Source organism: Amblyomma maculatum, chromosome 4 (assembly GCF_055883805.1).
Source record: "Amblyomma maculatum isolate TAMU_Amacu chromosome 4, ASM5588380v1, whole genome shotgun sequence".
Lineage (NCBI taxonomy): Eukaryota > Metazoa > Arthropoda > Arachnida > Ixodida > Ixodidae > Amblyomma > Amblyomma maculatum.
Genome location: NC_139347.1, coordinates 20277021 through 20302305, shown reverse-complemented (window position 1 = coordinate 20302305; position 25285 = coordinate 20277021). Strand labels below are relative to the sequence as shown.

The 25285-nt window shown below is 46.9% G+C and overlaps 1 protein-coding gene across 1 annotated transcript in view; it reads left to right on the top strand.

Annotated features, from left to right (window-relative positions):
* Positions 1-20053, top strand: part of LOC146190459 (ubiquitin-like modifier-activating enzyme 1) — a 48036-nt gene extending 27983 nt beyond the window's left edge. The window contains 8 exon segments of the mRNA XM_084600164.1: positions 2471-2617; positions 4894-4968; positions 5133-5293; positions 11124-11442; positions 12608-12712; positions 12952-13050; positions 15837-15937; positions 19915-20053. Of these exon segments, the coding sequence (XP_084456290.1) occupies positions 2471-2617; positions 4894-4968; positions 5133-5293; positions 11124-11442; positions 12608-12712; positions 12952-13050; positions 15837-15937; positions 19915-20053 (1146 nt within the window).
* The last annotated feature ends 5232 nt before the right edge of the window (positions 20054-25285 follow it).

The following is a 25285-nucleotide window of genomic DNA, read 5'->3' as shown; positions in this document are numbered from 1 at the left end:
TAATCACCGGTGTCAGGAGAAGAGAGAGTCGGGGGTAAAGCGGTTGTGAAAGCCTTCTTATCTAAGCGCTCTTCTAAGCAGCTAAAAAAGTTTCGTAGTTATCCGCGGAGGCAAGAAACAGTTTGAAAATGTTTTTACATCGCCTTCCTTGAAGCCGATATGAGGACGCAGACATGCATCAGCGATTCGAGAACGACTTCTCTCCATTGCTGTCAAACACCAGCGGGCATGCGCGAAGCAACTATGGGTTTCAAGAATGGAAAACCTCTTGGCCAATTAGGCCGCAGGTTACATAGTTAATTCTTACGCGCCATATAATCTTAGTACTTTTTGCTAAAGCAGTTTAGCTTCCGGCGAGCTTTTTTTAACGCAGCTTGGATCGGATTGCATAGACCTCCATGTTGTAGTAGGATTACTGGTTGTAGGCCACCCTCCTCCCCCCACCCCGCAGCAGATTAGGAGAGGTTAAAAAGCAGGAGATCTGTCAAACTGGAGAAGGCGGTCTTGGACACATTTTTACCTCAACTTGCCTGTTCAAGCTTTTGATGGCTCCTCTATCTAGGACTACTTGAGCAGCAGCGGTCACCTTTCAAGGTTGAATTTGGCGAACGCGTTGTAGCGGTGCTGTTGCAATTGTTTAGCCGGCTTTTGAAAAGTGGCGTCAGTGCCTCTTCCTTCGCTCATAGGCATATGCCACAGGAGCTATACTGCCGCTGACGGCGAAAGTACTCAACACTCAATACAGTCTGCACGGAAGTCAGGTAGCAGCCTCCCAGGCTTCCAAGAGCATTCCGATATCGTCGGAGTAGTGGGTACTGCGCCACGTAGTGACGTTGGTGGAACTGCTCCCATTCTGCTATTGGCACACGTGGCCTATGATATCGATTTGCTAACAGAACAGGATTGATCCGAAAAATGCACAAACACTTGACCCAAAAGTGCTCCAAAACAACGATTGGAATTCATTATTGTTTGGAAAGCTTCTTCCAAACAGCTTCTTAGGAAAGCATTTAAAGAACGTTTTCTTCGAATAAAAATTCAGTTGCGAGTCAGCGCTTGTGTTGTGTCTTTCTTCGTTCGTCTCGTTTTTTCGCACTGTTTTCACTATGAAGCTGCTTCGAATAGCATGCGCTTAGCAGCGAGACAAGTCTCTATAGGCGCCTATGGAGAGTTCACGCAGACCCAAATACCGCTACCAGGCATGCGCTGTAGATGAGGTTAACGTCGCCGCGCAGACATCACACCACATCACATCATATCAATATTCATCGCCGCAGAAGATAAATGCGGGGTTTCATGCTTTGTCAGTTCCTCTGCCCCGGACCGGCCTGCTGCGCATCCTCGCGAATGACATCTCCTCGGACAAATATACTTCAGGCTGGGTAATCGGGGCCGTTTTCTGGACCTCGATCCGCGTGTAACTAGTGATGATTCGATGGTCATCTGTGCTTAGGCTTTCCTCAATACACCTGGCCGTCAGCGAATCAGTGGAATCAGTGGTAGACAACGATGCTTGTGCCGTTAAAACGTCGTTCTTCGATTTTGGTGATTTTAGATGGGCGGTCTTGAGCGCCGCTATGCAGCTCGAGCTGGTGAGCCAGTTTTGAGGAACCTCTAGGACATTAGTATATCAACCGCACGTCATGCACTGAGGCTAACAGGCCAGCGAATGCTTCGCAAACAATCATGTATGCTATACTTGTGCTCTTGATACGTGAGCATAACGGCACGGGATTGGACAGCCTAGAGCTGTCGATATCACACTATTTAAGATATCTGGCTTTGATATACCACTGCACACTCGTTACGATGTAGTGATTATTTGTGAAAGTTACACCTTCTTGGAGCAAAGATTTAGTAACATCAAACGAGCAAAGCAGATGACTTGTTGCCTTAAACAGTAAATAAGTTCGCGCATCGACTGCGATAAATATTATGGTAAAACTGCTTGGTTGTATAGCATGCTGAAGCAAACACTAACCAGCACACTCGTTCTCGCAGTCGTTCTTTAAAACGCAGAAGCGCACCGAAGTACCTATTGCACTGATACTCGCTCGACATACTGAATAATTCGGCAAATAGTCCATTAACTTGCTATCTGTGCAGTGCGCTGTATGCATGACGTGAATTTGAATAGGCTTGGTGCATAAACAGATGAACAGTGACATGTTGCACTCTCGTTTCAAAAGAAAACCTTACATGGTCCCCGTGGACTGGCGTCGCAGTTAAAGGTTTGCTGTACGGAGATCGGATAACTTTAGCGAAATGGCATCATCATGCGATCATAGCGCATGACCAGACCATAATAACACTGATTTTGTATTTTAACCGTATGAACTAGAATGAATAGATCACATGAGGTTCACTAATTTTCAGTCGATTTCGTGAATGATTGACCACGTTTTACATGACCACGACCTTAAACGTGCATGAGCCCTGCTGCGTACTCAATTACACGATCCTCATGCAGGTTGTCGCGCTAGAGGGGGTGCTACAGATTCTCAAGAATGAAAGATGCGTCGTGTTCGACGACTGCGTCGACTGGGCTCGCCTACGCTTCGAAGAGCAGTTCAATACTCAAATCCAGCAACTGCTACGCACCTATCCAGCGGACCGCGTAAGTCTCGCTTCGTTTGGAAGGCGCTGGCCTGCCATTGCTGATTTTACGACGCAAAAATTCAGGCACTAAACATGATATCTGTCTCGAAAGATATACATTTAAAATCTAGAAATCTGTCTCTTAACTCTTGTGTATTGTTTCTCAGCAAAGTGAGACATCTTTGTTCAATAACTGAATAAAGGTCACTAACTCTAGAACATAAAGTACACCATAGCCATGCCAGCGAAGGATGCAGAGCTCACACACTTGTGTTCGACAAAACGCTTTTGTTGCGACAGGTTTCTGCGTCATATATTGGCCGACTCGAAAATTAATCATGCGCACTTTTGGTTACGTATCTCCATAATCAGTACCTAAAGTGTTAAAGAATGTTGCTTTACCGTGATTTTAACAACAAGATTTTAATATTCGCGAACTCTAAAAGGTAGTGCTTTTAAAAATTGCAAGGATGCTAGCGAACAATGTTTGAAATTACCGAGAGGCATAATTTCTGGGGAAGTGACTGCTTAACGCTAGGTATTGTTCTTTTCCCTCTTTATAGAGGCACGCATAAATGTTCAAATACGATTAACAAAGAAAAAGAAAAACTTTGAATACCGAAGCTGTTAGCCTGGTTTATTGAAAATTACGTATCCCTAAAATAGTCGAGTTTCGAACAACCACGCAGGTCCTGTCGTTTTAATGTTGGTCAATTTAGGCGTAATAAAATTTCGACTTTTCTTTGGTCCTCCCAGCAGTTCTGAAATGGAATTCTAGCCGCCAGTTAGCTCAAGGATGCGTCAGTTCAGAGATCTCTTTCTCTTTGCATATGACATCAGTTTTGTAAGCGCATTAATAATCGAACAAGTGGCACTTGAATGTGACTTGCTATAATCGGCATTAAAGTTCAGAGTGACTCGCAGAGTTCTCAATATGTCGAATATACTGAAGGTAAACATGCAGTTTGCGGAAACAGATACCAAAATTAACCACGCTGCATTAATGAATCGCGAGTGGCGAATATTGCGCAGTAATGGATGGTGTGCTCCACTGGGTCACACTGTAGTGTTGTCATAAGCCTACCTGGAAACCTAGTTTTCTTTTTATTTGGTTTATAGGGTTTAACGTTCTAAAGCGACTCAGGCTATGATACACGCCGTAGTGGAAGACTTTGGAAATTTCGACCACCTGGGGTTCTTTAACGCGTATTCACTGACATCGCACTGCACACGGGCGCCTATAGCTTTTCGTCTGCGCGGAAAAGCGGCCGCTGAGGCCGGGATTCGGTCCCGCATCCTTCGGCAGAGTAGTTGAGTTCTCCAACCACTCACCAACCCGACGGAGTAACTTGGAAATCAGCGAAATGCGGTTTATATGCTTCGAATGTAATTACGGCAGTCATTCATAGAAGCACGACTTAAGGCATCAGTTATTAAGGGAGTAGCAAGGTTCATGTATACGCAGACTGGAGACATTGACGCTCCTACGTCAAATCTCCCCAAATTCTTGCGTTAGAAAAGAAAATTTTGCAATGCCTAAGTTTAGCAGTGTCCCATTACTTATGTTGCGGCATTCGATCGGCCTAACCGCTCGGATGGACAAAAGAGCGAACGGGTATTGTTCCCTACACTTTCATTTCAGCCTTCCGATAATTTAACGGTGTCTAGGGTGCATAAGTAGGCGTGCTTTGCTTTCTTCTGTCTCTCTGTGGAGGCGTATCGTAATATTATGACAAAATAAAATAGAATAGGCATTATTATAGTACACTGCGCTGTACTATTCTATGCTTATGCTATATATACACGTGCACACACTACCCCAAAAAATGCTATACTACAGCTGTACAAACTATGCTATAAATATTGCGATTCCATTGCGGTCGGATCTACGAACGTCTGCGGTATTCGGCCGATACCGATAATTTAGCAATTTCTAATGTCGTTTGTTTTCAAAACTGAATAATAACGAAATAGGAAATGCATATTCAAAATTATTATTCGGTATTTTGAATATTTGTCCACAGTGCAACACATTGCCGAGTTAAATATTTGCATCATTGTCATTTGGAAATCACTGCGCTTTAGCATTATAATGCTTGCTAGCTTCTTACTGTCTCTATACACTAAATGTTGTGGAAACCTCAACTGTCCAGTAAAAACTATTTTCTCTACGCCACTTTCTGTACACGTTCGACACAATATAATACGTTGTATATTATCTGCTCATATTCACCCTGCACTGGGTGACGATCGGTGAGAAAATTGTTTCCTTATTCTTAATTGCCTTGCTTGCAGGTCACCGAATCTGGTGCCCCATTCTGGTCTGGTCACAAGCGCTGCCCCCGCCCGATCCAGTTTGACCCGAATAACGTAAGAAATCAATGACGCATTAAACCACGCTTGCAGATCTGGCGAGCGACATGGTTTCGTTTCCTGCAGCATAGCAGCTAGTTTACTTTTGTGACCTTTGTCGTGACTAGTGTTTCTTCCTTCTTTTCCCTTTTCTACTCCAATTCCCCGCTGTCTCGGCGTAGACGTTGCACATGGATTACATCGTGGCGGCTGCGAACCTCAGGGCCGCCATGTTCTGCATTCCGCCTTGTGTCGACCGTGCTGCGATTGCCACCATATTGGAAGAGGTAGAAGTCCCAGAGCCAGACCTGCAACCGAAAGCAGCAGACCCAATAAACGGCGAGTTTTCCTCCACGTCCAAAAATCTCTTGGTCGGGATATTGCGTCACTCTCGTCGAACTCGTAGGAGAGAGAGGAATTCAGATTCATTCTAGTACTTGGTTTCATGGTTTGTTAACCTGCAGAGCATTTTTTAAAGAACCCTGATGCTGTTCCTTGTAGGAAACAAGTAGATATATAATGATGCATTTTTGTTTAGTAATGGTTTTGGCGGGAATATTTATTTGCATTTGTCAAACGTCGAGCCAGAAGCAACGGGGCCTTGATGGTGGCCAAAGATCCGTTTCTCTGCATGCCGTTTGGCTAAGCCTGCAGTGGACGTGCTATATTTCATAAACTGGGTTACTAGCATCTATGATAGGTAACACGGACATTATTATATTGGGAAGTTTTTAAGCCAACTTGGCCTTAGTGTCTGGGGAAATTAGTCTGCTATACGCTTATATTAAAATTATTGTAGAAATTGTGGTTCGAATAATTGAGCATAGTATAGGAACACATTTAGCACTATTCGCCCACACTTAACCTGGTTCCACATACGGGGAGGAAAGTTCATAACAACGTATGGGAAACCAGATTAAGAGTGCAGACTTGCACATAATTTGGCGGTGCTTAAAATGCTGATCAAATATGTTTCTTTCGTGACCTGGCTACACTGAAAACTAAATTAAAATGGCTTTGGGTGCCGTTCAGAGGAACACGAAAAAATAATTTTAGGATGAAGTCCGCCTTCTTCTTCTTCTTCTTCTTCTTCTTCTTCTTCTTCTTCTTCTTCTTCTTCTTCTTCTTCTTCTTCTTCTTCTTCTTCTTCTTCTTCTTCTTCATCATCATCATCATCATCATCATCATCATCATCATCATCATCATCAGCAGCAGCAGCAGCAGCAGCAGCAGCAGCAGCAGCAGCAGCAGCAGCAGCAGCAGCAGCAGCAGCAGCAGCAGCAGCAGCAGCAGCAGCAGCAGCAGCAGCAGCAGCAGCAGCAGCAGCAGCAGCAGCAGCAGCAGCAGCAGCAGCAGCAGCAGCAGCAGCAGCAGCAGCAGCAGCAGCAGCAGCAGCAGCAGCAGCAGCAGCAGCAGCAGCAGCAGCAGCAGCAGCAGCAGCAGCAGCAGCAGCAGCAGCAGCAGCAGCAGCAGCAGCAGCAGCAGCAGCAGCAGCAGCAGCAGCAGCAGCAGCAGCAGCAGCAGCAGCAGCAGCAGCAGCAGCAGCAGCAGCAGCAGCAGCAGCAGCAGCAGCAGCAGCAGCAGCAGCAGCAGCAGCAGCAGCAGCAGCAGCAGCAGCAGCAGCAGCAGCAGCAGCAGCAGCAGCAGCAGCAGCAGCAGCAGCAGCAGCAGCAGCAGCAGCAGCAGCAGCAGCAGCAGCAGCAGCAGCAGCAGCAGCAGCAGCAGCAGCAGCAGCAGCAGCAGCAGCAGCAGCAGCAGCAGCAGCAGCAGCAGCAGCAGCAGCAGCAGCAGCAGCAGCAGCAGCAGCAGCAGCAGCAGCAGCAGCAGCAGCAGCAGCAGCAGCAGCAGCAGCAGCAGCAGCAGCAGCAGCAGCAGCAGCAGCAGCAGCAGCAGCAGCAGCAGCAGCAGCAGCAGCAGCAGCAGCAGCAGCAGCAGCAGCAGCAGCAGCAGCAGCAGCAGCAGCAGCAGCAGCAGCAGCAGCAGCAGCAGCAGCAGCAGCAGCAGCAGCAGCAGCAGCAGCAGCAGCAGCAGCAGCAGCAGCAGCAGCAGCAGCAGCAGCAGCAGCAGCAGCAGCAGCAGCAGCAGCAGCAGCAGCAGCAGCAGCAGCAGCAGCAGCAGCAGCAGCAGCAGCAGCAGCAGCAGCAGCAGCAGCAGCAGCAGCAGCAGCAGCAGCAGCAGCAGCAGCAGCAGCAGCAGCAGCAGCAGCAGCAGCAGCAGCAGCAGCAGCAGCAGCAGCAGCAGCAGCAGCAGCAGCAGCAGCAGCAGCAGCAGCAGCAGCAGCAGCAGCAGCAGCAGCAGCAGCAGCAGCAGCAGCAGCAGCAGCAGCAGCAGCAGCAGCAGCAGCAGCAGCAGCAGCAGCAGCAGCAGCAGCAGCAGCAGCAGCAGCAGCAGCAGCAGCAGCAGCAGCAGCAGCAGCAGCAGCAGCAGCAGCAGCAGCAGCAGCAGCAGCAGCAGCAGCAGCAGCAGCAGCAGCAGCAGCAGCAGCAGCAGCAGCAGCAGCAGCAGCAGCAGCAGCAGCAGCAGCAGCAGCAGCAGCAGCAGCAGCAGCAGCAGCAGCAGCAGCAGCAGCAGCAGCAGCAGCAGCAGCAGCAGCAGCAGCAGCAGCAGCAGCAGCAGCAGCAGCAGCAGCAGCAGCAGCAGCAGCAGCAGCAGCAGCAGCAGCAGCAGCAGCAGCAGCAGCAGCAGCAGCAGCAGCAGCAGCAGCAGCAGCAGCAGCAGCAGCAGCAGCAGCAGCAGCAGCAGCAGCAGCAGCAGCAGCAGCAGCAGCAGCAGCAGCAGCAGCAGCAGCAGCAGCAGCAGCAGCAGCAGCAGCAGCAGCAGCAGCAGCAGCAGCAGCAGCAGCAGCAGCAGCAGCAGCAGCAGCAGCAGCAGCAGCAGCAGCAGCAGCAGCAGCAGCAGCAGCAGCAGCAGCAGCAGCAGCAGCAGCAGCAGCAGCAGCAGCAGCAGCAGCAGCAGCAGCAGCAGCAGCAGCAGCAGCAGCAGCAGCAGCAGCAGCAGCAGCAGCAGCAGCAGCAGCAGCAGCAGCAGCAGCAGCAGCAGCAGCAGCAGCAGCAGCAGCAGCAGCAGCAGCAGCAGCAGCAGCAGCAGCAGCAGCAGCAGCAGCAGCAGCAGCAGCAGCAGCAGCAGCAGCAGCAGCAGCAGCAGCAGCAGCAGCAGCAGCAGCAGCAGCAGCAGCAGCAGCAGCAGCAGCAGCAGCAGCAGCAGCAGCAGCAGCAGCAGCAGCAGCAGCAGCAGCAGCAGCAGCAGCAGCAGCAGCAGCAGCAGCAGCAGCAGCAGCAGCAGCAGCAGCAGCAGCAGCAGCAGCAGCAGCAGCAGCAGCAGCAGCAGCAGCAGCAGCAGCAGCAGCAGCAGCAGCAGCAGCAGCAGCAGCAGCAGCAGCAGCAGCAGCAGCAGCAGCAGCAGCAGCAGCAGCAGCAGCAGCAGCAGCAGCAGCAGCAGCAGCAGCAGCAGCAGCAGCAGCAGCAGCAGCAGCAGCAGCAGCAGCAGCAGCAGCAGCAGCAGCAGCAGCAGCAGCAGCAGCAGCAGCAGCAGCAGCAGCAGCAGCAGCAGCAGCAGCAGCAGCAGCAGCAGCAGCAGCAGCAGCAGCAGCAGCAGCAGCAGCAGCAGCAGCAGCAGCAGCAGCAGCAGCAGCAGCAGCAGCAGCAGCAGCAGCAGCAGCAGCAGCAGCAGCAGCAGCAGCAGCAGCAGCAGCAGCAGCAGCAGCAGCAGCAGCAGCAGCAGCAGCAGCAGCAGCAGCAGCAGCAGCAGCAGCAGCAGCAGCAGCAGCAGCAGCAGCAGCAGCAGCAGCAGCAGCAGCAGCAGCAGCAGCAGCAGCAGCAGCAGCAGCAGCAGCAGCAGCAGCAGCCTGACGACTATACCCCCTGCAGGCGAAGGCCTCTCCCATATTTCTCCACTTAGCCCGGTTTTGTGCTAGCTGCATCCACTTGACCCCTGCGAACTTCTTAACCTCATCCGCCCACCTAACTTTCTGCCGTCCCCTGCTACGCTTTCCTTCCTTTGGAATCCAGTTTGTTACCCTAAGCGACCATCGGTTATCCTTTCTTACCACTACATGTCCTGCCATGCATGCCCATTTCTTCTTCTTAATTTCCACTAGAATGTCGGTAACTTGAGTTATTTTTCTGACCCACTCTGCACGCTTCCTATCTCTTAATGTTACCCCTACCATTTTTCGTTCCATAGCCCTCTGGGTTGTCCTCAACTTAAGTAGAACTCTCTCGGTTTGCCTCCACGTTTCAGCCCCATAGGTGAGTACAGGTAAAATGCAACTGTTGTATACTTTCCTCTTGAGCGATACCGGTCAGCTGCTGCTAGTCATAATCTGCGAGTGCTTGCCTAATGCGCTCCATCCCAATCTTATTCTTCTTGTTGTTTCCTTTTCATGGTGCGGATCTGCGGTTACTACCTGTCCTAAGTAGACATATTCGCCTACTACTTCCAGTATTGCGCTACCTAATGTAAACTGCTGTTCCTTCCCGAGGCTGTTGAACATTACCTTAGTCTTCTGCATATTGATTTTCAAGCCTACTTTTCTACTTTTCCTGTCTAGGTCATCAATCATTATTTGCAGTTCATCCCCCGAGTTGCTTAGCAGCGCAATGTCATCTGCAAATCGCAGATTACTGAGGTATTCTCCATCTACCCTTATCGCTAATGCTCCCATTCTAAGTCTCTGAATACTTCCTCTAAGCAAGCTGTGAATAGTACTGGGGAGATTGTGTCTCCTTGCCTTACTTATCCTTATAATTGGTGTGCCTGTACGCTGAAAGCTAGGCCTTGGTTTAGTTTGGTTTATGGTTTTGGTTTGGTTTGGTTTGTGGGGTTTAACGTCCCAAGGCGATCCAGGCTATGAGACGCCGTAGTGGAGGACTCCGGAAACTTCGACCACCTGGGGTTCTTTAACGTGCACTGACATCGCACAGCACACTGGCGCCTTGCTTTTTGCCTCCATCGAAAAGCGACCGTCGAGGCCGGGATTCAATCCCGCGTCGTTTGGTTTATGGGGTTTAAAGTACTGACTCAGGCTATGAGAGACGCCGAAGTGGAGGACTCCGGAATTTTAGACCACCAGGGGTTCTTCAACGTGCACTGACATATCACAATACCCGGGCGCCTTGATTTTCGCCTCCATCGAAAAGCGGCTGCCGAGGCCGCGATTCGATCCCGTATCCTTGGGCAAAGTAGTCGAGCGCCCTAACCACTGCGTCAACCCGGCGGGAGTACGCTGAAAGCATTCGTTTCATACGTTAAGAGGTAAATAGCTCAGGATGCAGAGTGGGATTGGGAATGTTTCACGTCCGTAGTTGAATTTTGCTTCTTCCCAAGTAGTTTAAGATCAGCTCTATATGGATACTTCTTTATGAGCTGCGTTACGGGATGGCGTTTGGTATCTGGATTCTTTCGGAATACCTGATCGTTTTGCTGCCTGAATAGTGTTACCACCACGTGAAAATGTTTGCATTGATCAGCTGACGACCCTGTGGGAATGTCTGAGCTGATGGCGTCCGGGAAAAAACTCGCACAAGAACAGTATTCATTAAAACTGCTCTTGACCTTGAGGTGGCAGCACCAACTCAGAGGAATCGAACTTGATCCCTGAGCACATACACACACTCACGCACACGCCACAGCGGTTTACCACCAGTTTCAATAAAAGTTATGCATACCAGTCAATGCCGCGCTAACTTCTGCTGTGTCTGCCGTCAGTGCTGTGCTAAGGCGGCGGCTGGTAGTCACGTCTCCCTAGGCAAGGTTTTAAGACGCCTACTCTAGAGGGAAAGCGACAACCACATAGCATTTAAAATGATTTTGCCGTGTTCCTTAATCCCGCAGCCGAGTAATGCTTTTAACTGAGCAACGAATCTTCTTATATGGTCTATAAATTCAGTACAAAGCTGCTTTAACGTGCAACTTGCATCCTCTGCAATTGGAACAAATCGCTGGCAATGTGAGTAGACGGAGCTTTATTCATTACTTATGCAACAGCAACTACTACCTGCACGACAAATTTTTCTGCAGATGCTAGAAAGTGCGACCAGAGGCTAATTTATTAGCACCTCTTGGGAGGTGGTATAGCCGTTCTTTCTCCGTGCATTTTTGGTTATCGGTACAGTTTCAAAAAAAAAAAATGATTTACATCTAAGGTGCTATATGGCCACCCAGGCCATTGGCAGCTTCCACGCACCTTCCTATCAATGCTTCCCGCGTGTGTCGTACCTTACAGATGAACAGCGGTTGCTCGAACTGCTGAAGGAACTGCCACCTCAAGATCAGCTGCAGGACATCAAACTCATGACCCTCGCGTTCGACAAGGACGATGACACTAATTTCCACATGGATTTCATCACGGCGGCGTCCAACCTCCGAGCCACAAACTACGACATCGCCCCGGCCGATAGGCTTCAGAGTAAGCTGATCGCGGGAAAGATCATTCCTGCCATCGCCACAACCACTTCACTCGTGGCCGGCCTCGCCTGTCTCGAGCTGTACAAGGTGCGTTGCTTTCAGCTGTATAGCCAGAGAGAAAAACAACCGTAAAGTTTTCATATTCTTCATGTGATCCTAGACGCGCTTGTGACGTCACAGGTGCTGTTCTGTTGCTAAAACCGAAGCTACATGGGAGTTAATGTTAAATTGCAATTACCGAGCGTGGTGGCCATCACACCCCACAGAAAAAAAAAAAAAAAAACCCACCACGGCATGGAAGATGCGGTCTCACTACATTTATGAATGGTGCAGTGCCTTGCGACGACATAGCTGATTTCAAAATCTGAGGAAAGGGAAAGGGAGTGGGGGGGGGGGGGGGTTACATTTAAGCTCCGCCTTTGAGCATATGACCCGGCAAAGTTAATGGCTCCCATTTTCTGGCTGCCCGTACGGATCATCTTTCGCGTTCATTCACTGTGTTGCTCGCCTAATCTCCAATTTATCTGTGCCTCCATTATCGCAAACCTACTCGCTAACATGCAGTTGTAAAATACCACATTACGTGTAAGACCACCCGTCATAGACTTAGAGTGACTACATAGCCTAACGGTAGCGCTTGTAATTTTGGATCCATGAAAATGAACTGGAAGGCTGGATTTTGACCTCACCTTCTCACCTCAAAGGCGAAGCTCATGTTACCAGCACTTCCAATTCGGCCACGGCATGGAGTCTCGTGACTTCGGATAAATCGACGACCACTACCACCTGCAACCACCTGCTAGAGCCATTACCCGTGATTTATCGTTCACAGTGCCGAACGCTGAATTTTCTGCAGGACGGTGATTTTAATATGAATCGTTAATATGCAGCTCTATAGAACAGGGTCGGAGCGGACAGGGTGCACTATAGTCACACCTTGCTACACCATCCACCCTTTCATCGTAGTATTCTGCGCATGTGCTTTGGTGCCCATTATTCCCCTATCCCCCTAAACCAATTGGATTACCCTATTACAAAACTTGTCAAAAGTGCAGTGCCCGTCTTCGCCGCTGTTGAAATCTGCTGATAATCATATTGGCCCAGATTTTTTTACAAAACAGAAGTCTCTTCTAAGCGGCTTGCATCTGATCGTCATTTCGTCACGAGATGTGTATTACAGCGATACGCGTCTCTATTATCGATAATACATACGGCAACTTTTGTCTCTGACTGTGTTCAATCATGCGTGCAGCTGGTTCAAGGCCACAACAAGTTGGAGCTGTTCAAGAATGGCTTCGTCAACCTCGCGTTGCCGTTCTTTGGCTTCTCGGAACCTATCGCGCCTGCTAAGAAGAAGGTGAGAGACCGCGTCTCTCGCTTGACGACGTGTTCATTTTTCTATGGTCGTATAATCGGAGCACTGATTATTTTTAGCTAGCGATGAGTTTCTCCTATGTACATACGCAGTTGTGTTCCCCAGCATTCTGGACATACAGCAGATTTGTTCGTTTTTTTTTAGACATAACGAAAAGCAAATGATTATGGTGGTACGACGTATATCTTGATTAAGCAACTTTTTTTTTTTTCATTGAACAGTACGGCGACACAGAGTACACGTTGTGGGATTGCCTCGAAATTCAAGGGCAGAATGCCGAAGGGGAGATGACCCTTAGAGAGTTTCTTGACTACTTCAAGGTGAGTTGTCTTTGAACACTAGCTTTTAACGTGAAGTTCGCGTTTTGTGACTACAGCAGTCAGGGTTGCCTGCATTCGCCCATATGCTGGCCGGCGATGGCCGGAGCGCATGCTCCTGCCGAGGGGCAGTGCCAGCGATGACGTTTTGCACAATATACATACGCCTGGTTCGCCCCGCCGCAGTGGTTCAGTGGCTAGGGCGTTCAACTGCTGTACCCAGGGACGCCTGACCGAATTCTGGCCGCGGGGTAGAATATCGGCCAATGCGGCAGGTTTGGGATGGAGGCTAAAGGCAAAGCGTCTGTGTGCTATATGCGATGTCAGTGCACCTTAGAGAACTCCAAGCAATGCAATTTTTCCGGAGCCCTCCGCCACTGCTTCCTTCACAGCCGGAGTTGCCTTGGGACGCTAAAGAAACCTATAAACCAAATGAAAGCACGCCTGCTTCATATTGCAGTTCTGCGTCCACTCTCCACCTTTAACTGCTCCATTGTACAGCGCTGTTATCCGCATGGCGTGAGACTACTACTGCTGCTGCTGCTGCTGTTGCAGCTGCTGCACCCCCAATTATTACTAATGGCTACTAACAACAGTAACACATACCCGTGCATCTCGAGCTATAGTATTTATGACTGGTGGCGTTGCAACAATGCACCACCTCACCGTTCTTTCCTTCGAACGATAAGGATAATGAAATGTTGTATAAGGTGCTGCCGTTGGCTTGGAATATTTCGTCCCAAGTTGTCTGATGAGTGGTGTTGGCACGCGCGGATGAAGCTCGAGTTGGGCGCATGGAGTAACAACGTCGTGGAGAGAATCCCTCAATGGACACAGTGGGCAGAGGCTTCCGACCGCAGCTATAGTCGGATCCAACGCAAGTTTGCAGTAGCCTCTACACACATTTGCTCTTTGAGAGAAAGTAGTGCGCTGTGCTCTCCTTTGTAGCCTATGTAAATAAAAAGCTAAACATCAAATCAAATTATAAGTTCAAGAATTTCAATATCTCTGGCTAGAAAAATATAAAAAAAAAACTGGTTTCGTTTGTGTTTAGCGAACAGTACACATGCCGTTTACCATAGCCCATTGTTTCCAATTTAGTTTCCATTTTTTTTTATAAGCTGTATCCTGCCATAGGTTTATCAGGCCACCCGTAATATACCCCTTTGTTAACACTGGAAGATTTAATGTCATTCGAATCCATTTGTCTTTTATGCATCAAATGTCATTTAGATTCGTTTGGTGCTTCAAAGTAAAACGTCATTCGCAAATTATTGCAATAAAATTCAGTCAAGTACTAAGTGTTTTAAATCGGTATGTAGCGTTTTGAAAGTAGGTGAAAATGTTTCTGCGCAGTATTATAGACTCGGGACATAATTTGCGGTCATGTTTCAACCCTTTATTCAATGTCCTCTAAATGTGAAGACAAAATATGGCTGAAACGTAGCAGGTGCGCGGGGAGGCGTAGAGCGAAGAATTGGCATCTAAAATATAAAGCGCTTAATTACAATTTCAAGCTAAGCGCACGTGAAACACAAACGAAAAAGTACCACAAAACCCAAAATAATCAGTGACCGTGCGCACCGAGAGCGAGGGTAGTAGCTTTTTCCGAAAGCTTCCAGTAATAATGATTTCATTCCGTGTTAGCATTATTTTTGCAGAACTCGGGAACTCAAATTAACTTTGGCGATGCGCACACTGGTTGCTCTTGAATGGATGTTAATGAGCAGTTTACTATATTATTGCGGATATGCTGCACTTACAGTCTTCCCATAAACATTATACGAATGCTGCACTTACAGTCTTCCCATAAACATTATACGAATGCCAGTCTCATTTCTACTTGTTGATCAATATCGCTCTTGCTTTGCCATCTGATTTTCTGACGTCCTGGTGACCCCAGTTTGTTAAGCGACTGTCTTGGAAAGGTTGTAGTCTCACGCCCTAACAAAGACCAGGACGACTATTACTACTGCTTCAGCTGTATCTTTTTTGATGAACTTGATTACCACCTGTCATGGGAAGCATGCGTAATTAAATGCTGGTAATACGGAATGATGGAACTCCTCACCATTTTTAAGGGAGAGAGAAAGTACTAGAGGATAACGAGAGCGTAGGTGGGAGGCCCAGTGGTTTAGTATGTCCCCTTTAGAATTGCCGTTACCGTTACTAAAGCACAGTGAGCCCGGCCACCTCCAGCGCAAATGCTGATTGGTGTACGGTAGACGGTAGCAAGTCTGTTTGGCCAGCCAAGGTTTGGGGGATCGAATCCAGCATAAAATTCTAAAATTGTCTTTATGCGAAATCAATTACTTTATAAATGTATAAATTATTTGAGACAGGCGGCGACCTTCTGTTCAATTAAATGTTATGCTTTATCACTTTCGTTCAATGTGTGACGTCACGTTTAAGCCGAGCCTTGTAGGGTGTTACAAATTCCCGCATGAGGTCGAGTGTCCATGAAATCATGAAAATGACCTTGTAGACCAATCAGGAGTTCTTGCGCACGGCCGAAGACGCCAACGACAGCGACGCCTTCTTTTCAGCGACATGGCACCCTTACGCTATCGCGTAAAACATGGCGCCAGGCTTCAAATATTTGGCGGTGCCAGTTTTCCTCGCGCCCATGCTGGTAAAGTGTTCCTAAATGCTGCTCTCATGTAGAGTTTTGTCACAATATCCAATGACGTGTTGATACATGCTATTCATTTAGAGATACTTGTCAGAAATTGTCAAAGGTTTACAGCACTTTACACAGCTGCAAACCAAACGCCTCTTACTTCGCGCAGGAGAGGCATGGAGTTGAAATCTACATGCTGTCCGAAGGAGTCGTCTTGCTCTACGCTAATTACTTGCCTCCGACCTACTACGCGGATCGATTCAGAATGCCGTAAGTGCCAGTGCATGTCTTCGTTCCTCATTACCGTCTTCATCTCCTGTGCTATAGAGCAAGCGAGGCGCTTCTTCATAAGGGATCTTATATTCGCAATAAAGCAGCTTTCGGTTGCGTGAAGTTAAGCTTTTGTTTTCCATAAGTCGACAGCCTATAGTGGGAGCCGCTCCCAAAACCACCGATTAAGTATACATGAAAGGCGTCATGGTTTACAGAAATTTGAATTGAGAGCCAATGGTGACTTGGTGTCACCAAGTGCATTAATGGAGCCTTAACTTCACTTATTTTCATAACGCAGCTTGTTGCCTTGGGCCCGCTGTGCAAAATGTTGTTACTATGAAGGCTCGCATCCTTGCTGGCCGCTACGAGGTGAAGGATTGCAGTAGACTAACCAATTCACCTAGGAAAAGATAAACCCGGCATCTCTTTCCAAGTGACCAGAACCGGCTGACTCACCACCATCACCACCATCATAATCATCATCAGCCGAACTATACCCACTGCAGGGCGAAGGCATCTCCCATATTCCTACAATTAACCCGGTCCTATGCTAGCTGCATCCACTTCACCCATGAGAACTTCTTAACTTCATCCGCCCATCTAACTTTCTGCCACCCCCTGTTACGCTTTCCTTCCCTTGGAATCCAATTTATTGCCCTAAGAGACCATCATTGGTTATCCTCTCTCCGCACTACATGATCTGCCTATGCCTATTTCTTCTGATTTTCACTGGAATGTCATTAGCTAGAGTTATTTCTCTGACTCAATCTGCGCGCTTCCCATCTCTTAACGCTACACCTACCATTTTTGTTCTATAATCATCTGCATTGTCCTCAACTTAAGTAGAACCCTTTCCGATAGCCTCCACGTTTCAGCATTATAGGTGAGTACAGGTAAGATACAAATTTGTACACATTAGTAATGCCGGTAAGCTGCCAGTCATAATCTGCGAGTGCTTGCCAAATTCGCTCCATCCCAATCTTATTCTTCTTGTTATTTCCTTTACATGGTCCGGATCTGCGGTTACTACCTGTCCTAATTAAACATATTCGCCTACTACTTCCAGTACTTCGCTACCTATTGTGAACTGCTGTTCTTTCCCGAGGTTGTTGAACATTACATTTGTCTTGTGCATATTGATTTTATAGCCTACTTTTCTGCTATTCATGTCTAGATCATCAATCATTCTGTGCAGTTCATCCCTTGTGTTACTTAATTAACAAGTCAGTATCATCAGCGAATGGCATATTACTGAGGTATTCTCTATCGGCCTTAATCCCTAACTGCTTCCAAGTCTCTGAATACTTTCTATAAGCAAGCTGTGAATAGTACTGGGGAGATTGTGTCTCCTTGCCTAACACCTTTGTTTATTGGAATTTTGTCACTTTCTCTTTATGTAGAACTATCATTGCTGTGCACCCACTATAGACATATTCCAGTACTCTCACATATGGCTCGTCTACACCCTGATTTCGTAATGCCTGCATGACCGGCGAAGTTTCTACTGAGTCAAATGCTTTTTCGTAATCAATGAATGCTATGTATAAGGGCTGGTTATATTTCGAGCATTTTTCTATCACCCAGTTGATGGTATGAATATGATCGATAGTCGAGTGCACTTTCCGAAAAACGGCTTGATATTTGGCTTGATTGAAGTCTGTTTTGCTGGTTCTATTAGCGACTACCTTAGTAAAGGTAATCACTAACCGGTAAGGGCTCAATCGCGACATCTAAACAATCTACGCCGAACACCGACGCCATTACTCGACACTATCAGCAATCGTTGTTACTCATCGTTCCACTGTTCATCATCTCGCATTGTGTTAAGAACGCATTGCTACTCGAACGATCATTTACCTTTGCTTAACTGCAGCTTTCTAATAAGCGTGGGCTGTTTAGCGAGCGTGAGGGTACCCACCACAGTGGCTTTGTTGCTACGGCGTTCGGCTTATGGACTTTATTTGTCGGAAGGGAGCGCAATGTGGTGTACTCGAAGCCCGCGATTATAGCTGCTCCCTTGACAGCCCATGGTACATGCTGATGGTGCAGTTTCTAAGAGTCTACGAGGCCTGTCCATAGCCAGTAGACAGATATTCGCCTGTTCTTGTAGATCATGTCATACAATGAAAGTAGTAAAAACTGCGGTCCTGGTCAGAGTTGATATTTTAAATAGCAAACAAAGCGAGGCCAGGGTAGACGATGGCGGCTTACTGCTTGAAGCTCGTACAACACGAAAGGTTGTTTTGGTGAAAGATTTTAAAATTTATGAATTTTTCTTTTGCAGCTAGCTACCATTTGCACTGTTTAAAGCCACTTTTTCGTCATCTCAAAATGTTTGGAAAATGTAGACTGCCACCGCTGAGTTCCAAGTTACGTTTTCTTCAGGAAGGTTTCCAACTGCTCCTTATTTTCATCGCGGCGTGGATGAAATTGACAGGAGACGTACTCATATAAATTAAAAAGAGGATATATTTGCAACCATATTTACAGACACTAATCTGAGCTCAAGAAATGATTACATAGAAACACTGCACTATACTTCCTGCATCGATCATTGCTTTAGGACCAGTCCGAGCGTAAGCGTCGTCTTTATAAGCATGGGGCCCGGCTCAGGGACTGCCTTTTCACCGTTCAATGACAGTTTTATACATGTTACAACATTATACATGTTACGAATAAAAAAATGTGGCGATTATTTCAAATCGCCCGCCCAAATCAACAAACTTCCTGCAGGGCTGGCGACAGCCTCGTGCCCACAGTCCTACCAAAACACTGAACAAACAAAAACATTGTCGGCTATTTTTTCTCCTTTCAACGCTCCCCTGCCTATCCATGTAAAAGCTGCATGACTCATTCCCTTTCCTTCCACCTTTGACATTAAACGCGGAGATTGAGGTGGATGTGAAGGGTTAAGAGGGAAGATCCAGCCATAGAGTGGGCTTAGAAGTTGTCACAAGAAAGAGTTCTGCATACGTTTTTGCAGAACTCTTCCTTGTGACAACTTCTTAGCCCACTCTATGGCTGGATCTTCCCTCTTAACCCTTCACATCCACCTCAATCCCCGCGTTTAATGTCAAAGGTGGAAGGAAAGGGAATGAGTCATGCAGCTTTTACATGGATAGGCAGGGGAGCGTTGAAAGGAGAAAAAATAGCCGACGTTTGTCCTTGTTTAACTTATTCAAGCGTAAGCACTGTTAAGCATGGCTATACATCAATTGCCTGCGCTGAGGCGTTGACCCACTCGGGCCGGCACATACCTCCTGTACGGTGACTCCGAGCAACCAAGCGCCGGCGAATGATTTGATAAACCCCCGCCCAGTTCCGTGGTATCATAGCTGCCATCCTCCGAGAGAGCGCCGCAGCTGCGTCACTCCTCAGCGAGTCACGTGAAGTGACGTCACTGACCGCGCCTCTTCTCCAGCTTTTCATGGTCAAACGCGCGACATAATAACCTTGTAAGTTGTATTGCGAAGAATAGAGGTTACGCTATAAACGTTTCCAGGTTTGTCCTGTTCACCGACAATGACCTCTCCGAAGAACCGTCGTTATCGCGTTTATCAACACAAGTCACGCTGTCACTTATAAGCTTCGTGTTTTAGCGTGCATCTGGCAGGTTTCGTATGTTTCCGGAGATCATTTTCAGGTTGCCAAGTAAGGGCACCAACATACACCTGCGCACGGTCGGTGTTTCTACAGTGTTTCAGTACACAGTACAGTGTTTCAGTGTTTCGGGGTTTGAATACGGCAACCCGCTGTACTGCACACCTCTTTCGCTCTCTGTCTTCAGGGAACACGCATACATAGGTTATTAATCTATTAATATCTCGTAGACCTCTCATACTGTGCGCTGACCTCACTGGACCCAGACTAAAACTTTTACCCGGGAATTCTGCCGCGGGAGATAAAATGCCGTTTATACATGAAAAGAAAAGGCTGACCGCCAAGTGCATGATGTTTCCCTTTTCCTCTTGCAGGATGAGCAAGGTGATGGAAACCGTGTCCAAGAAGAGTATTCCCGCGCACAAGCGAGCGCTCTCGTTTCAGCTGATGTGCATGAACGAGAAGGGCGAGGATGTGGAGCTGCCCAATGTTCGATATGTGCTGCCCAGATAACGACCACCGCTTCACTGTGCAACACGGTACGTCATTCACGAGTACTGCAGCACCCTCAGTTTGAGAGAGCATGCTTCGCAGCTTTATTGAAAATTTAATTCTTCAACGAAAATTTAATTCTTATGACCCTCGAAGCGACCAGTCTTCTTTATTTATTTTTTTTTAACTGTGGGACGCAGTCCTGTGTCCAACATGGTGGCACCCCGCGACCTGGTCATGAAAAGACCTGGAGGTGGTATTGAAATGCCGTTTGCTTAGCCCAGCGCTTAGCTTCGGCAATGCAGTCTGTATCGGGCAGCGATAAGCTGTCGTGCTCCATGTAGAGCAAGACATGGCGGTCAATGCGCTGTCGGTTGGCAAATACTAGGAGTGACAATATAGAGTCCGGTGACGCTGAGTCACCACGGAGTTCATGTCTATACCGCTGACGAACGAATCATTGGCGTTGCTGTCGCCCTCTCTTTAACGGGTTGCTATTCCTTCGCTTGAAATTAATCTTTGGTTTGGTTTGGTTTGTTTTGGTTCCTGGAGTTTAACGTCTCATAGCGACTCGGGCTATCAGAGACTCTGTAGTGGAGGGCTTCAGAAATTTTGACCACCTGGGGATCTTAACGTGCACTGACATCGCACAGCACACTGCCGCCTTCCTTTTCGTCTCCATCGAAAAACGGCCGCTGAGGCTAGGATTCGATCCCGCATCCTTGAGCGCAGAAGTCGAGCTCCCTAACAACCACTGGTCCACCGCGGCGGGGCATACCTCCCTTTATTGCTGGCTGCTTCCCATGCTCGTCATGTTTGGAATACCTCTTTCCCGGTGACATAGTATTAATGGCTGTAACGTGTGTGACGTTTCCTCTTCATTTACATTTAACTCTATCAAAGAATACGATTTGTTTTACAGTAAATTTTTTATCTTTTTTTTTTTCAGGAGGATGAGATCATGATGCCGTTCGCGCCACGCCCTGCTGGAGTCGATGTTGCATCCTGGATGGAGAAGCCACCAACGTGCTAGCCCCCCAGCTTCCTGCAAACACGCCTCTGATATTGGCAAATTAGTTTGAACGGTTACAAATTAAAGTGAATGAATTTCAAGCAATTTGAAATCTAACTTCTAGTAATCAATTTTTTTTTTTTCATCTATATGTACACGCCCACAAGTTCTATTCTTTCCTCACGCGCCGTAAATGAGGGTCCCCTCATTTAAGGGTGTCCTCATGAATCACGTTGTAAATAGAGCTTCATTATGAGTAACCCCACGTTTAAATTATTTTGCCAGTTGGTATGTTCATAGAAGCAAAAAAAAAAAAAGGTAAATGAAAGGATAGTGATGCCCCCGTCGTCATGGGCAAGTTTTGGACCACTTATTGACTATTGGACTAAGGCATGGAATCATTCATTGAGCCTCACCTTTCAGTTAGTTTTCTGACGCTTCTTTAAAGTTTGCATAAAGAATGGTTTGGTTTGGTTTGAGGGGTTTAACGTACCAAAGCGACTCAGACTATGAGGGACGCCGTAGGGGAGGACTCCAGAAATTTCGACCACCTGGGGTTCTTTAACGTGCACTGACATCGCACAGCACACGGGCGCCTTGGTTTTCGCCTCCATCGAAAACCGTCCATGTCCTTGAATCCATCCTATCGTTGCGCAGTTTTAAATATTCGGATGAAGAACTGTTACCAACTAATGCTGATATGAATACTAAAAATTGCCTTCGATCAGTTTTCTAAATCTAAGACATCTTGTTTTCTTTTTATAATTGCAAATTTTTTCAAACACTTTGGAAAAGTCACATAGTACATGCAATACCACTGACATGTTTTCAGTCACATGCACGGTCATTTCTTAAAAGGCGATGGGGTAATAAAAGACACTTTCATTATGCATTTGGCACAGTGCACTTTTCGAATCTAGCTCTATTCTCTAGCCGCAAAGGCTTAGGGTAGCCTCGTATACGAGAACGCCTTCGGATTCCCGATTAGTTCTTCAGGAGACTCCAGAGTTTAAGGATCGACAAATATTCGTATTTGCTACTCGAGGTAGCTTTTAGGAATCTTTTCAGTCGACTGCGCGTAAATGTGGACGCCGATGCTAAAATCATTCCGTTTGCTGCCTTATTAAGGGAAGTACGTTTGACGCTGAAGGCTGTGTGGAATCGCGTAAACTTTCTTGCCGGCTACTTTTAGCAAGAAATAAAGCAAACTTGGAAAAGTATAAGCGCTGGTTTCTCGCCTGTTTATTTTATTTTGCTAAATAATGGTTTTCTGCGGAGTTTTCTGCAAAGCGGCTCACCTCGGCTCACCGCAAACGCTTTCGGCCAGTGATTTCCCCATGCGCCGTTTAAGAGGGTGTACACACGCTCTTGTCTTTCTGGAGGACCCCCGGTGAGTCGTAGCGAATTTTTACTCGCAATACTCTGACAACCCGAACATTGGGACGGTTAGACACTGCTGCTTCCCAGAAAACGGATACAACATTATTAAAACACTACCTGAGCATAGCCTGCACAGGTCGTTTAAATAATAAAGAAAATAAAAAAGGGTAATAAGGTCCTTTACTATGCTGTAGCAATGCGGCTTCTCACTACACACTTTATAAGCATCTCTGTTTAGCTATTTAGCTTTGCTTTGTAGCCATTCGGCTGCATTTTGGTGGATGTCAATGAGTAATTACTCTCTTATTCCTTTAGCAAACGGGCAATACTCGCATTAAGATATTCTCTTGCTGGCATATTATTTCCGTCCACGTGTTTGACTGCCATGCATTGTCGTCAAACAAGATACAACACCAATACCATAAAGAAGTCATATTCTCCCCCCCCCCCCCCCCCCCCCCCTCCTCTCCCCGTTATTCGCAATGGACCAGAAACGGACATCATGGTGTTATTGACAGATCTTTCTTTACGGTGCGTTGTTGCAGAGTATCACAACAAACCAAGGAAATGTGATCTGTTTCCGACTTCCGACATTCTAAACAATTTAACATGCAAGGAACGAATATTTCTTTTTTCTTGCAGCTAAGATTTTACTTGGAGTGTGCTATTGTGTAGTTGAGAAAATAATGTTTTTTTCAGTTGACCACATGTCCATCCTCTTTACTATTTTTCGTACGTTTGCGAGCTCACGTTCAGTACAGCACTCGATACATGGGCGTCGCCAGCATCACACCAGAAAGGTCTTGATACAGGCATTATGGCGTCTCAATACTTACGTACACGATAGAAAAGCACACTTTCAAAACCTTATAGCCTCCAATAAATTCTTTCAGGAAGCCGCGGATTCTGGTTTGTTGAATGCAACGTGTTGACCTAATGTAGTCTGATAATATATATTTCACTCTCACTTGGAATGGTGACTTTGGCTTCGAGGAAACATGAATCTGGAGGATCCGCCTCAGAAACAATTTCACAAGACCCAACCTGCCACTGCAAAAGAACGAATAAGGTTGGTGCGGCTCGTGCGCTCCCATATTGAGCCTCATACAAACACAGCACACAGCCTGTACAGCTTCCGAACACACATTCTGAAGATAAGCATTGCCTGGGGACACATACCATACCTTCGCGATAAGTAAACCGCTACACACAGTTTCCCGAGCGAACGCTGAAAAACCTTTTCCATCCCACTTCAATATTTTTGACCGGTAGTCTCCATGCAAAATAAAGGAGCAGAAGTCTGCATATCGCATATAGTACCGAAAACTATTTCATCGTTTACTGAATCGAAAGCGCTTTCGAGATTAACCTGCAGAACAGCTGCGCGGTAATGTAGCATGTCCCAAAATGCTAAAGTACTTCTCAAGATGTGTATGTTGGTTAATTGTTCTTTCTTTAATTCCGAATGTGTAATTTGACTCGACAATTTATTTCGTGATTAACGGCAATCTTATATCTAACACTTTCATGTAAATCCTATATCTATGTTAACAAGCGTTATTGGCCTATAGGATCCAACAGACAGCTGTTTTTCACAAACGTCAGTTTTATAGGAAGGAGAGCAATATGACAGCGCCGGAAAGACAAAGGACGCGCCGTTCTCGAGCGCCTTTTCGAAAACGCCATGCAACAACAAGGCCTCAGTTATCTAATCATGAAATGATTTTTAATTTTCAGTATGCTGATTGGCAGTTATACCTCAAATACTTTATCCTGATTAATTTTTGGCATCATCGGACAAATAATATTCGCGAACGTATCTTGGAATTGTTTGCTGTGCACTACAATCAACGGTAGTACTCCACGAAAGCTTGTTTCTGCTATAACACTTTTTCTTCTCGTCTTGCCTGACAGCGCTTTAGAGTTGCTGTTCAGATTGCCTTCATTTTAATTTTCTCTTTAAACAGCACTTATGCGCAAGCGTAGCCCTTAATTTTGTTCGTAAAAACTTCGTGTAGGTATTCTGCAATTTTTTCATGAACGCAGTCACCTATCGTTCATGTTCTGCAAGGCATTTTTTTTTTTATAAAAGCAACAAGGCAGTGGTCAGTGAAAGAAACGTGCGTTAGACTATATTTTCTACTTCGCGATACTAAGGCGACGGACACATAGGCTCTATCAAACCTTACATGTGATTCACAGTGAAAATGTGTGAGCTTGTGGCATTTCTGCATTGCAATACTATATCGAAATCTTCTAAACAGTTCTCTTGTACCGGAGTGACCAAGTACAGTGCGCTTTAAAAGTACTCTGTCTCCGTTCGCGTATATGTCAAGCAGCCAAAGAAAAAATATCTGCGGTCATACCGGTTAGTGAGAACGCACGTATAACTCTTGTCCTTTAACACGTAAAATCGCGTACATTCAGTCCACCGCTTTCATCTACGTTAAAGTGGCCTTCAATAATGCCGACCGAATTTCTGAAATGAACTGTTGTGTCGTGATTTCAAAGTACCATCCTCTGAAAACAGGCGGTTCAATTGATACTGACGCCTTCTTGACGCCATCCCCTGGACATTAAACGTAGCTGCGCGTAATGCTGCTTCCTTTTCTGCGCCATCTACTTAAATGTACAAAGGAATCACGCGTTGTTTACCTCTGAATAATGAAAACCAGCACAGAGTGCGTTAGTCGAGGACTCAGAACTGTACGCAGATTGTAGTTTCGTAAGGCCCTTACCTATAACAGATAGCAAAACTTCCAGGTGTTCGTGACGTGAAAGTGACGTCTAGCAGCAACTTTTTTTTTTTTTAACTTATCAGTGGTAGCCACCACGTATGCAGAAGGTGGCATCAAGGAGTT